The sequence below is a fragment of the Alternaria ventricosa genome, assembly GCF_023758065.1.
Source record: "Alternaria ventricosa strain BMP 2768 chromosome Unknown scaffold_1, whole genome shotgun sequence".
NCBI lineage: Eukaryota > Fungi > Ascomycota > Dothideomycetes > Pleosporales > Pleosporaceae > Alternaria > Alternaria ventricosa.
The window spans coordinates 421,630-435,153 of record NW_026055681.1 but is presented as its reverse complement, the minus strand read 5'-3'; the positions used below and the strand labels follow the sequence as shown (position 1 = coordinate 435,153).

The window sequence follows — 13,524 nt, the reverse complement described above, 5'->3', positions numbered from 1 at the left end:
GTCGAGATGGCGGCTATCAGGCCATCCATGATAGAGCACGTCGAGATGCCACCACACAACATATCTGCATCGAACTTGTTACCCTGAAATCCTTCCGGCCACACCCCGCACTAGAAATGCGCGCCACCACCTAAGCCCGCCTGATGCTACGGCGCATGCGTTCCACGATCATCCGTCCTCCGCGTCCCTCACGTTCTACACGTCTCGTCGATTCACTACCTATACAAGCCGTAATATTAGTCCGCGATACGTTCGACCCGGAATCATATTAGCACACTATACAGCCCACTATACAGCTCAGTCCGCAGGAATATCCCTGGGGGATGCAATCATGGGAAAGACTAGGCTAGAGGCAGCAGTGTGCTTGAGAACGTCGCGCTACATCCTGTCTGTCATAAAGCTTGTGGACCTGCATTGCTATTTTCATCCAGAAAGCAGTTATGCATGAGCCTGGGTACACACCCACGCCTGGGTCTTGCACCACCTGCAAAGCCTTTGCTTTAGCCCTATGAAGATGCGTTTGGGAAGCCGGATATAGAATAGCCACCGCGAACATTCGTTGGATCGACGACGTTCAAGACTCATAGGTTTCGATAAGCCTCTAAACAGAATACGACATATCTCATTTCTCTTGCTCAGTCGTCAACAGAACCTTCTTCGTGGCATGAGTACTCCTAGGAGATGACTGGCTGACTACGGTACGAAGCGACCAGTAATTTAGGATTCTGTAGTTCTCAGAAAAATTGTTTCGCATAGCTTTCGAGATCATGGCTTTTCGGTATATCGCATTTTCATGTCCGAATGCTTCGCGGCTACATTCTCACATCCCGAGGTCACCTTAACCGCATTTAGCAAATTGAAAGCAATGTCAATCATACATATAGCGTGTTATGTGGCCCTAGACCAGAAGCTGAGTAGCTCAGGAAACGTCTTTACGCACCACACACCCCGGAGCCAAGCATGCTTCATCAGTGGTTGCACTTTCCTTTCCGAGACCTTCGTCATAGAAGACCGCGCGCAAATTGGGATGTGGAACAATCGCTCCTTCACCTACGAAGTCACTGTGTCAGCCTCCAATAGCCGCTAGTCTTGCGCCTTGCCTCTTGTACCACGCTGTTCGTCTTGCTGACGTTCCCTGTATCTGTTGCTTCGTTCAGTTTCCCTTGCAGCGATCAGCGACATGACCTTCGTCACCACCCTTGTCATCGCGGTTGCCATACGCACAGTTGTCGGCAGTATCAAGACTCCGCTGGCCTCCGCACCCATCTCAGACCGCAACATCACCCGCATAGCTTCAAATTCGATCAGCCGTGAACCCAACGGACTATACCCCACGGTGGCCTTCTGGGACGATGATTATGCCGCGGAGGAGGATTGGAACAAGAATGCAGCCAAAGGAGGCGCGCTAATCTGTGGCCTCGAAGGCTCTGATCAGACCGCAGGCCGTCAGATGAAAGATACTCGCGAACCCCCATCTGCTGCAAGGCCTTACAATAGTGACCTCAAGATAGAGCTTCAGGACTGGTACTGGCGAGAAACTAGCTCATCGTCGTTCAGCTGCAGCTTTTCTGAGCACTGGCATTTCTCACATGCGATGCGCTCTCTTGGTCTCGACGGACGGCCGACTTCAGCAGGCGGAGATAACCAGTGCTATAGGGTCGAGCATTGGGACCCAGAGAAAAGAGATAATGAGGGCAACCAGATCCCGGCTATCAATCAGTGGTACAGCACGGCAGGTAACAGCAAGCAATACAGAGTGAGTTTAGGCTTGGGTATGAGCAGTAGTTAGATGCTGACGGCGTTACAGGCAACAAAGGCGCATTTTGAATTCGGAATCAACACCAAAGGAGGCGCTATCTATGGTCTCTTCCTTGAAAGCCCTCAAGCATCCGCCAAGACTATCTGGGGCGGTGGTACGAAGGAGCCGAACAAAGACGACCTACCTCAACTTCGCGCTTTCTCAGACATCATCTGGGGATTTTGGGTTCGTAACAACCCCAATATCAAGAACATTCGCTACTTCTTCATGATAGCCATCTCCAACGAGGTGACTAATCAAATCATCGCTTCTTGTCTACGCGACCGTAACACCGAACTAAGCGAGTGGCCGGGAACCGACTTCTCTACCACTACGGATCAGGGCCATGCGCTACTAGGCAAGTCGCGTTCAACTCCGATGACATAGATCAAGACTAATCCAAACCAGGATCTCCAAACGGTGCTGGGTTCGCTTACTTTCTCATGCAGCACAAATTAGAACTTGGCCAAAAGACCATCAGCAGGATCACTATCTTCAGGCCTGAAACAGACGACGACGTCAGCCTTGTCGACGCATCTCTGTGTTTCCACGTGGTCGATGGCCCGCAGCCACCACCTGACGATGCTCATATGGAAGGGACTGATCGCCTGAAAGCTCGACTTGTGCAAGAGACAAATTCAAAAGATTCATCACCCAACAGCTTGGTCAGGGTCCACGAGATCTATATGTAGCCAACGGTTAGTGGGCGTTTCAGACATGAGGATGGTGTAGGCAGACATGCAAACACAGACTTGATGTACGAATTTCGTGTATCGTCTCTAGACTTCTACAGCTGGCCAATTTTAGTACGTGCGTGAGTAGAGTATCTAATCAGTTCAGTTTCTCCTCTTCTTCTGTATGGTAAACCGATATTCGTGATGAACTCCCCATTCATCTCACTCCGATTGTGTACATAAATGCGGATAATTTCTCAGAAGGGTTATTGCGCAGCGGGAATCTTTCTTAGTGAGTACTGCAAGTAAAGATCTGTCAACTGAGACTACAAGCATATGTTGGGGGCAATAGGCGCATATCAGCCGTCTTCGTTGTGGACGGCTGGGGGTGTGAGATCGTCTCATCGTCATCACCGAATGTGGGAAGGTGTACCGATGGTCTGTGCGATTGAGCTGGTCATCTCTCTTTCTGGATCAGCGTTGATGTTCGAACACTCGAGTTTTACTCCGAACAACTTCGCCGGTTACTCTAACAGTTTTTTTTTTAAATGCACGTATCGCAGAACTCTAGCAGGCTTTGTTACTTCGATACACAGCCAAAATGGTCCTGTTTTGCGCCCACGGATACGGTCGTGAGGGCATGCTGCCCCTAGACATTGCGGACCTGCGCTGATCCGTTCATGCCACATCCTCTTGTAACACATCCTAAAGCTACAAATTACAACTATCCATGAATCCCGCACACCAAAGTGCACACGCAACAACTCGCGCGAAGCAAGACCGGGCATCAACCTGGGTCGAATGAAGGCGCGTACCGCGTTTCAGTGGGACCGACACCTTCAAAGCTTCTTACCGGATGCGCTCATGGCACAGTTCACAGCTCGCTGAGACACTCGCGACCCGATGTGGTTGACTATAATTACTCGGCGTATGGTGGAGGTTGTGCATCAGTGCTATCACGCATAGCCAGACGAAGGTCAGTAGGACTGCCGAGGGACGGCGATGACAGCAGAGGCGCGTGAAGACGCGCATTAAATCTCTCGCAAACGGGCTTCAGGTGTGTAAGGTCTACCGTCGGCCGTGCTGTTTCCCCATCTAGCGACCCGCTATCCCTCCTCGAAAACAGGCGTCTCCAGAACCCCGGTCTCCGTTCTGTGAGCGCCTTCCATTCAATGTCCTCCGGATCCAGACATTTGCCAAAGTCGACGTATCTGGAGACGCTTACGACATAGGTTGATTTCGGAAACCTCGACTCGTCTGCGCAATTTCCATCGAACAGCCTTCGCGGAGTTATTTCGATGACCACTTCGGTAGGGCAGGCGGTGCACCGCAAGGCTTTATCAACATAGCCATCTTTGAGGTCTTCAGGATCGTGGTACGTGTAGAAGCGAGAGACGGCGTTTCTTACGCCACAACCCATGGAATATATATTGAGGACCGAGTCCAGATGTGGACATAACGAGTATGGAATCCCAAATACTATGGCCTTGGGGTCTACATCCTCGACTTCCGGAATACGACTGACCCATCTCTTTCTCCAAAGCAGATGACCATCACAGGGTAATGCATGGATGTCACTGCCCCACCGTCTTGACCCCTGTTGATGAAAGCCTTCACGGCGCAGGAGATTGTGTCTATACTGAAGGGAGTATCGAAATCCGCGCATCGTATCGTGGACGGTTTCCCAGTCCAACCCGTCGAACTTTGTGTGCGCCGTTTGCATATCGTCCTAGTCCCGTACTTGAAGGTGGCTGGGGCGTTTTGACCCCAGATATCCCGACTACCAGGTGATTTGCGCCTATGGTATGAGCCGCAATAATAACATATGATATGGTCCGGATAGTGCTTGTCGAAACACAGAACCGAGAACCTCGCTCGCTCGCTCAGCCTCGTTTTCTTCTTTCTTGATCAGGGCGAAAGGGTTCTTGATGGAGCGGACCAATGTATTCGCGTGGTGGCTCGTCATTTCGAACGCCGCCATAGATGACAAAGGTAGAAGTTCCAATATCGTCATGGAGATATGCCGAGGCAGTCTGTATAAATGAGTCTGACGGCCAGATTCCCATGGTTTGGGAATCTTCATGGCTGTTTCTGTGTGTTGAGTCATGTCGTAAGTCTGGTTTGGAATTTGCTGGATGCTGTGGCCAGAGATGACTTCTACGCTGTAAACCTTGGAGGGTTTGGGATCTTAGACGATTATATATGCTCCGAAACTCAGCGTTGTGCGTCAGATATGGCGCGTGCGCGGCTATCATTTTGGGAGGTAACCACAGGCAGAAGGTATGTTGACCATTACGTAGAGCTGATTGGGCTTATCAAGTTGCAAATGCAATGCTCGGTACCGCGGGGTGGCCAGAATCCGTGTCGCATGTTGCTGCATACACATCGCTGAATCTTGATAAGCAAACACCTCATGAGCCAATGTATACTTCTACCTTAGAATAATTGTGCAGAATTCGACACGAATCGGCAGCTACCATGGCGTCCCGGGGACCATAGCGACAAGTCACTCACAACTAATGCCATGCGGACTGGGCCAGCGTGGAGTAAAATTTTATGATAAGAGTGGCGGTAATCAACGATAATTCTAAAGAACACACGGGGTTCTACTCCACATCCGTGGAGTAGGTCGTAATTCTCACAAGCGGCTTTTGTTCTTACCCCTCGTCTGAACGATTTATAGTCGTCATCGAGCCCAGGAGATAACGCTATCCCGGCGGCGCTTGGAAAACTTTTTAGAACGTCCCAGGATAAACCAATGCGGAGTACTTGGGCAGGCGATCCAGCTTCCGGGTTAGACTTCCGTGATGGGTGCGAAAGTAGTGAGGAACATGAATATTGTAGCTGCGTCTGGGTAGATGGCATTCGTGTCTTGCGTGCCGAAACGACGCACGACGGCTTGTGAGTACTGCACGTAACCGGAGCAGGGTTTGTAGGTGTATACCTCGATAAGACCCGATGAGTTCATTCTGGCAGCTATTATAGAGATCGGGTGCATCATGATGCTTATGAAAAAAGGTTGGCTATGCATGCTTACACGCATGCGAAGAGAACAAAGGTCCGGATCGTCGAAAAGATCTTTGCGGGTTTTAGTAATCAACGGTTTCCTCAGGGTCTTCCCTAGTCACCTACGTAATTTCTGCTTACCTGGATAACCACACGCCGCAAGCGTTGGCGGAAGCGGCTACGCGTCATGCTTCCCACTCCAAGATCAGAATAAATAACAGGCGCTACTCTACGATTTGGAAGAAAGGCATGAATATCACGGAAACGAGCTTTAGTATGACCGCAATGCATGCCCTTATGATGTAAAAGTCACGTGACTTGTACAACCTTCCAAGGTCTCTATCGATGTAGAAGCAATAGTGAAACGATGCATAAAGGAGCCTCCGTATGTAGGGAGATAAAGATTGATACGTCTCGCAAGCGAGTCTATTCTTGAGCATGCGTCCTTGCACTGCGGAGAGCCTGACACAGGACCCGAGTAATCCGCCCACCTGCGCTATACCAAGGCTAGCCGGCATAGCCACCCAATGTCAACGTTCATTGGCCAAAACACATACTCGGGGGAGTAAACAAAAGATCTCGCTGTCTCACTACTGCTGCGTAGTACCGTTGTCGTGCCGGAGCGACACATCGATTGGCTGACGATGCCAAAAAGCGCCTCGTGTGTACACGCGGCTCTGATGCACTTGCGGCTATGTGCTTTTCGCTGTTGCCTGAGAGATGATGAGACGTTATCCCAGTCGGTGATGTGACTTAAACAGGCCTGTAGACTTCAGTTTGTCTTTGTTGCACCAAGCTATCTGGCTCTTTTCGTCTTCACCTCCATTTTCAGATACCAACAGATTACCCAAACCAACAAGATGATCATGGCGCAGGAACGTTCTCTTCGCGTACTGAATTTGTTTGCCAGTGCCCTCACAACACCTTTCCTCATTGCCATCACCGTTCTCTCGCTGGAGTCCCGTAGTTACCGGTATTGGTACGACCATCGCGATGTAACTACATTCTGCTTCGGCTATATCCCCCTCGCCATGACTGCGGTTGCTTCAACGGCGAGCATTGTCCACCAACGAAGGCACAATCGTATGCCAGGCCCCAAGTTCGCTCTCCTAGACGGATTGGCGGGTACCGCCTATCTTGCGATACTCATTCCGATCTGGGCGGTCGAGGTTGACGATCTGGGGTCAGCGGGATATGGCTTCTTGGCTGGATACGCAACAGCTCCCATGATTGTCAACATGTGAGTTGTTCAAAGTCCGAGCCAGTCATCAGTAGGGTTGCTAACATGATGACAGGTTTGTCCACTTCTACTTCTTTGCTTGCAAGGCTCGAGCGATGTGGTTTGCGTTGCGTACTCCGACGGTACATGAGTGCCCCAACTGCCACCACGACCTGACGGTAGGCACTCCACAGATCAAAGAGACGAACAAGGGTGGAGCGCGGTACAGCTTGCTGCGTGGAGAAGACTATCTCGATGCCGACGCTGATGCCGAGCGCTACATCGATGAGAGCGCGAGGCCTTCCGAGGAGCAGCTCCGACCTGAGGGTGATGACAAGGAAGACAAGGGCAAGTCCAGCATCGATGTCTGAGATGTGATCTGGCCTGGTTAGCTCTCGAGCTCTCATGTTGTCGCATCAGAAAGAACGCCGGAGTGTGAAGGAACGATGAAGGGATCGGCGCTGTGATATCGGATACATTGCGAAACGACTCGCATGAGGGAACACATTCTGCGATCAAAGTTAAACGGGATTGGTATTGCGGCGGTGGTGCAAGAGAGACGTATCATGTGTACGACACATCTTTTCTTAGGCTGAAGATATCTGGGATTCATTCGCGAAGGGTTTGCGCAGTCGTTCTTCATTGGGCTTAACGTATTCACATCTTTTCGATCATATATTCCTATCATATGTGGTCGTATGCATCAATCGATTGCCTATTCAGACATATTGCGGCGGAAATCTCTCGCCTTGATCCCACTGCAGATTGCCACGTCAGTGATGATTCTATTCTAGTATAAGAGGTAAGACTTACATGCTCCGCGATACACCCACCCTCCCATCGAAAACGGTCGACGACTTCCCCAAAACTTCCGGTGCGGTAGTTAAGCCAGCTTTGTGGAGACTTGAACGCTGTACGTAGTGGTGTGATGCTCTGCGAGCTCCATATTGGAGAGAGGATGTTCCAGGCGGAGTCAGACCCGTTCTGTGCAGCGGGGTTGTGGTTCTATACGTGGTTAGCCGTCATTGATCCTCTTGAAGACGTCGTGACCCTCTTACAATGTAGTCTTTGGCTATGTATTTGAACGCCTCACTGATGTCCTTCTTGTAGATGAAAGCTTGGGCGAAGGCTTCGGCACGCGTAGCTGTCTGCGCTTCGGTTGTGTTCATCACACGCACGCACGGTGCCGGCTTTGTGGGACGTGCCTGGCGGGCTGCGAGTACATCTGACCTGCTATGTATCTCGGCTGGAGCCGCCAGGGCTAGTAGAGGTGCAAGTATCGTACAGACAAGGATTGTGAAGCGCATTTTGAGGATGATGTCAATATGGCAGCTGCGGTAGCGTGAAGATGGAAATGGTAATGAACGTACAAGCGCGAGCACACTTATACCGCGAGCACCATACTTGAGTATCACCGTTGCTCCTCGCACAGACGTGTGATCAACACCAGACTGACAATTTACGGCACAATCTCCTAAATTGATGCGCCGAGCTGCCCCACCGGCAATATTCCGGGGTATCTGCGAGGCGATGTCACCATTCGTGGTATAAAGAACGCTGTGGCCTTGGGATGTTATCGACGTCTCAGGTTACGGTCGGCAGTTGTTGTGGCAAGCATGGTCGCTATCGTCGCAACGTGTAGGACTGGACAAGGGGCTGGGGCTGGCTCAGATAGACAAGGACGCGAATTGGGCCGACGCTTTCAGGGTTGATGACGTTTGCGCACGTGTGGGGCCGACGCGTCCGGAATGCTGACTCATGCACGCGCCAAAGGACAGACATGCGCTCGCAAGCAAAGAGACCTCGGCAGCTTGACAAACAGTACGCGATTTCTGTACCCTACCACGATATGGTCCACCGTCCTCACAACAACGCAACCTAGGCTCGACTACCCATCGTCCTCCTGCCTCGACAGGCACTATATCCTTCATTCTCTCCTGTACACGACCAAGCAAGCTCCTGAAGACTCACGCAGCAGACCCGACTCCAGCGTGCGAGGTACTCGTTATATGAAATCTCACCAGTCTAAATACCGAATCCAGGCATCATGGCGCTCGCGCTCACCACCCTCGTCGCCTCTCCATCGTGACTAGTATCCTAGTCCTCGTCGTCGCTCTCGTCTCCATCGATCATCTCCCCGTCTTCACTCGTCCTCTGAGACATGGCGCGCAATTGGCCTGAGCCCTGCAGATTGTCAGGGTCATAACCGCTGTCGCGAAACATTTGCAGTTGACCCTCCACGATCGCTACCTTCTTCCGCTGAATCTCCGCCGTGTCCTTGGAAAGATTCATCCCCTCGCCGGAATAGTTCAGCCCACCTCCGCTTCGGGCAGCGAATCTTGCATGCGTCAGATCAGACGCAATCACAGTGTATTGGGATGGTTCAGCATATGATCCAGGGCTGTTTCGGAAGAGATCGCGAGCTCTGCTGTATACCCGAGGAAGTTGCACAAAGATCACATTGACGTCTTCGTCGTCTGACGAGTGTGAGGAGTCGGAGGAATCATTGTACTCTTTGTCTTCGTCGTGGAGATCTTGCTGAACCTTCTGAAGCCTGGCCTGCTCGGCTTCAAATTGCGCCAGTCCACGTCCACGCGCTCCGTTGGCCTCGCGATCGATCGTCTGGAATGCCACCTTCTTGGCCCAGGCCTCCTTCTTTTCCTCGGCCTTGCGATCTTTGCGCTGGTAAGGCTCAGGTCGCTTCTGGAGCGTACGGGACGTGGCGGCCGATTGCTTCGCAGCGCTGGATTTCGATATCAAGGGCGCCGTGGACACTGCAGACTTGTAACATCCTGTCGCTGGGCTCCAATGGTGATGGTATGTCGGACATATCGCTGCCGACTCGCTTTTGCTAGCTCCCGATGCCCAATCTATTTCCAGCTTTGTCATCAACGCCTGCTTAGATTCATGGTACCAACTATCGAGCCTGGATATTTTCAGCAGTTCCAGGGTATCTTCGGCCTTCATGGCCAAAGCATCGACAAAGAAATTGAAAGCTCGCGTGTCATTCTCCGATAGAAGATTCATGAACGCCGGGCTCATGCGGAAGAATCCGAATTTCTCCATCGCACCATCGATGGTGGAAATCAGGCGCTGCTGGGGACGATGCAGCTCCTCATATACTCTATCGATGATCATATCGCACACCGCAAGTGCGCCCATCGTGTGGGCGAAAACGTATAGGTCTTCAAGTTCCTGAATGGACCACTGGATCTCCGTAGTCCGTGTGACCGGGTGACCCGCGTTGACCAATCCGACAACATCGTGCGTGGGCAGGGCCGCTCGGAAGTCGGGCGAGATGCACGCGACGAAGCGGGCGATAGTATCGGCATCTATGTCGTCTCCGTACTCGATCGTATCGACGGTCGGATCGTTTTTGATGGCGTCCTTTATAAAGGTGCAGTGCTCGATGGCTTGCTTTCGGCTCAGAATAGGTCGAGTGGGATGTCCGCGGCGCACGTCACCGGTCTTCCGCTTAAAGCTCAGAACATCTTCGGTTGCTCGACTGTTCTTGTAGCGTACGGCCTCTGCAGCTTCGGCCTCTGGATCGCTCGTTACCTCGCTTGATTGCGCGGCGGCAGGGCTGTCAAGACGTATGATGTCAGTTCTATGGTCTGCAGTCATGTTTGGCATCGAGTTACTTACCTCTTCCCTTTTTTCTCAAAGTCACAAATGAGGTCGCTTGGTCTCGATTCTGCCTTCACTCTCCTCGAGAGAAGGAACAACAGCTCCTCATCTTCTCCATGATGCAGTCCCACACGATAGTCTTCTGGCTTAGGCATCGCAGCCTTCGTAATACCACGTGCGGCCTCCTCTTGCGGCTGCGGTGTGGTGTATCGCTGAATACTGGGCATTGGTTCGTCGGCCATGTGTTCACTGCTCTCAAGCACGTTGGTATGGCTAGCAATCGTCAGCGGCTCCTCCTCTTCTATACCAGGTGATGGTATGCGCTCCGTCCGATTTGAGACTGTCTTGGATGAAACCGTCTTGTGTGGAACTGTCTTGTCTGGGATTGTCTTTCTGGACTGGTCGACGTCGCCAACTCTTTTCTTGTAAGCCTTCCGCGCCGATGGAGATACCCACACGAGACCTTTCTCTTCGAGGAACTTCCTCCCGTGGCTGCTGTAGTGTTTCCACATCCCTGATTCAGTAACCTCAGTCTTCTGCTTTTTCGGATCTGCGCGTCCTTCTGCATATCCTTCTTCTACCCATTTGGTGCCGCACTGTTTCATCGAGATGCCTTCGACGTCGTACCATTGCACCAGTTGTATATACTTAGTGTCAACTACCTGAGAAGTCCAGTCTTCGATAGCTGCTAGGCCCTCTATGAAGGCTTTGATCTCTTCATCGCTAGGTATGTCCTTCGCAGCAACTTTGGCGCGCGCACCCAGTGAGTTAGACTTTGTCTTGCGCTTTTTCATGGGCGGAGAGTTCGCGTCCTCGTTGTCATTATGCTCGCTGGGCTGGTCCGTGTTGAAAGCGGTATCTGTGGGGAGCACTGCAGCGTCCGCGGCGACGTAGGGCTCATTCAACCGACGCTTCCGTGCTGTGGTTGACATCCGCGCTGAGGCGTCAACCTCTTCTGTAGGCTTATCTGTGGATGACATGATCACAGTTGCAGAATCTTTCGGCTGGTTTGATGTAGCGGCTTGCTGTCGTGTGTCTTTTGCGATGCTTGAATGTTGTGGTACTTCTTCACCTACACCGGAGTGTCGCTGGTAGCAAAGAGTAGGTTGAGGCAAGAGTATAAGTAGATTCGGCAAAAGCGCAGCGGGAGGATCAGGCTCGCGGACTTTGTAAGAGGCACGAGCGGAGCCCACTCGGTGAAAACCATTTTCAGTCAGTCTCGTGAGTGCATGGGCTCATAACAAGAGGCGTCAGTCAACAACCGCGCGTGTGATCTGATTGTGATCGGAAAAAAGGAAGTGAAAGTAGGAGGCTTCAACTGGCTACGTGACAACAAGGCGATAGAGGAATCTGGCCTAAGACGATCCCTCGCCCTTCTGCCTCATCCGCTCACCGCGGCGCCGATATGCTCTGGTCCGAACTTCCACGCCAAGAATCCCGGCAGGCTGACCTTCATTGCTTGTCGCTCGAGGCTTTCCAACTTTTGCTCAACTAAATCCGCCATTTCTGTCTCTCCCCTTTCATTCGCCCTCAGCCACTCGCCGTGCTTGGCCTTGATCGCGACCCGAAGGTGCTCAGGTATAACCGGTGGTGGAGTTGAATTGGGTGAATGACCAGGTTGTACTTGATTGGGAGTGCGAAGGGGGCGGGAGCTGGAATTGGATGCGCGAGGTGCTGAAGACATTCGAGAGGCGTTGCGGCTTTGGGCGGTATTGACTACACGGCGAAAGATCAGTATGTTGTTTCTCTTAGTCAAATTGCCGATGACCGTGTAGAAGACGCACCGGGATTCTTCGCAGCCTTACCCTGAGACCTCCGTCTTGCTGCTTCCTGTCGCTTTTCTTTCTGTCCTCGCGGCTGTCCTCGTACGTGTACAACGCCATTCACTACATCCAGCTCCCGTGGATGCACAAACTTGAAGTCTTCACCGCTCAGTCCTCTTTTCTTGAACTCTTCCTTCTCAACCTTCGTGTAGAGCTCCCATGGTCTGACAGCGCCTTGCTCCCGATACCACACTGGGCCCCACCTCCTCACCTGATACGATATACCGTGTTTGGTGCTGACGCTGCCATAGCCAGCGCCGTTGTACATGCTCACAACGTCTTTGTGTGTATAGCCATGAAATATGCACCATTCGATGACTGCAAGGGCGCCGACCGGGACGGCGGAGCTGGTAGTCGTGCTAAGAGGTGTAACAGGCGCATGCGCAAGCAGGGGATGTGTAGACGACATGCTGGTGGTTGGTTGCATCTGGCAGTCGCGGCCGAAGGGGAAAGTGTGGTAGGTGACCAATCATGAGAGAAACGAGTGCTCCAGATAAGGTAATTGCGTCATATGCTCGGCTTTCACTTCACTTGCCATTCTCCTTGCAACAGATTGGAAGCAAACATTGTAGAGACTCGAAACACAGAGCGCGAGTTGGTTTCGCTATTGGCCCATGATAGAGATCAAGCCTCCCAAGGCCTCTGACCTGTGACATAAAAATGCTGAGTCAAACTCATAAGCCGCGCCTGGTAAGATATGTAAACTAGACGAATTTGCGCTCCTTCTTCAAGCCAGCAGCAAGCTGCAAAACTCAACGAAAAAGAACACTTCCCAGACTTGCCAATGCCAGCTCAGACTAATCTCCTCACTGCCAGCACCCAAGCCTATCTTCTGTATGCGCGCCGACCAGGTAATGAATTCGTCAACACCCCCGGCAAGTGTTGATATAGGCTCCTCAGGACCAGATGTACTGAGCTTGCTAGAGTGCGGAACACTGAAGTGTAAAACCGCCTCGCGCTCAGGGTAATGTCTGGAAAAAATGATAGGGTCGAACATATCAGGAAACCAGCAACGGATACCACAAGGATTAGCCCGAAGGCCATACAAGGATCTTTCAAGATGAGTACGCATGGAAGCGATGTGTAAAGGGGCCTTGTTATAGTTGAATTGAGTGAGCTGCGAAATCTCGTTGTTGAGAAAGGGAGAGAGGGAGGGGAGGGCGGATTTATATAGAGCCAGTGCAACGCTAGCTGCCGGTCAGTCCGTGCGTGGTTGCGCGAAGCCTTCATCGACAGTGAATGACTCCGCGGTGACCCAAGTCTTGCCGAAGCCTATTTGGGCTTAGAAGATAGAGAAGCGCTGACTTCATCAGCTGGAATAGGGAATTCACTGTGGTATGGCGGGGTTACTTGGGTCTCTTCGCTCATTTCCACTGT

General features: G+C 51.8%; 3 protein-coding genes across 3 annotated transcripts; 2 read left to right on the top strand and 1 right to left on the bottom strand.

Moving 5' to 3' along the window:
• Positions 1-1,180: 1,180 nt before the first annotated feature.
• On the top strand, positions 1,181-2,185 carry J4E93_000149 (uncharacterized protein; the record flags this gene model as incomplete). Its single annotated transcript, XM_049338112.1, has 2 exons — positions 1,181-1,756; positions 1,808-2,185. 2 exons carry the CDS (start codon positions 1,181-1,183, stop codon positions 2,183-2,185), a joined length of 954 nt encoding a protein of 317 aa, XP_049203997.1.
• Positions 2,186-6,509: 4,324 nt separating this feature from the next.
• J4E93_000148 (uncharacterized protein) lies at positions 6,510-7,068 on the top strand (the record flags this gene model as incomplete). The annotated part of the gene is made up of 2 exons (XM_049338111.1): positions 6,510-6,718; positions 6,774-7,068. The coding sequence occupies 2 exons, from the start codon at positions 6,510-6,512 to the stop codon at positions 7,066-7,068; spliced, it is 504 nt and encodes a 167-aa protein (XP_049203996.1).
• Positions 7,069-8,794: 1,726 nt separating this feature from the next.
• On the bottom strand, positions 8,795-12,556 carry J4E93_000147 (uncharacterized protein; the record flags this gene model as incomplete). Its single annotated transcript, XM_049338110.1, has 3 exons — positions 8,795-10,280; positions 10,343-11,396; positions 12,109-12,556. The coding sequence occupies 3 exons, from the start codon at positions 12,554-12,556 to the stop codon at positions 8,795-8,797; spliced, it is 2,988 nt and encodes a 995-aa protein (XP_049203995.1).
• Positions 12,557-13,524: the final 968 nt, after the last annotated feature.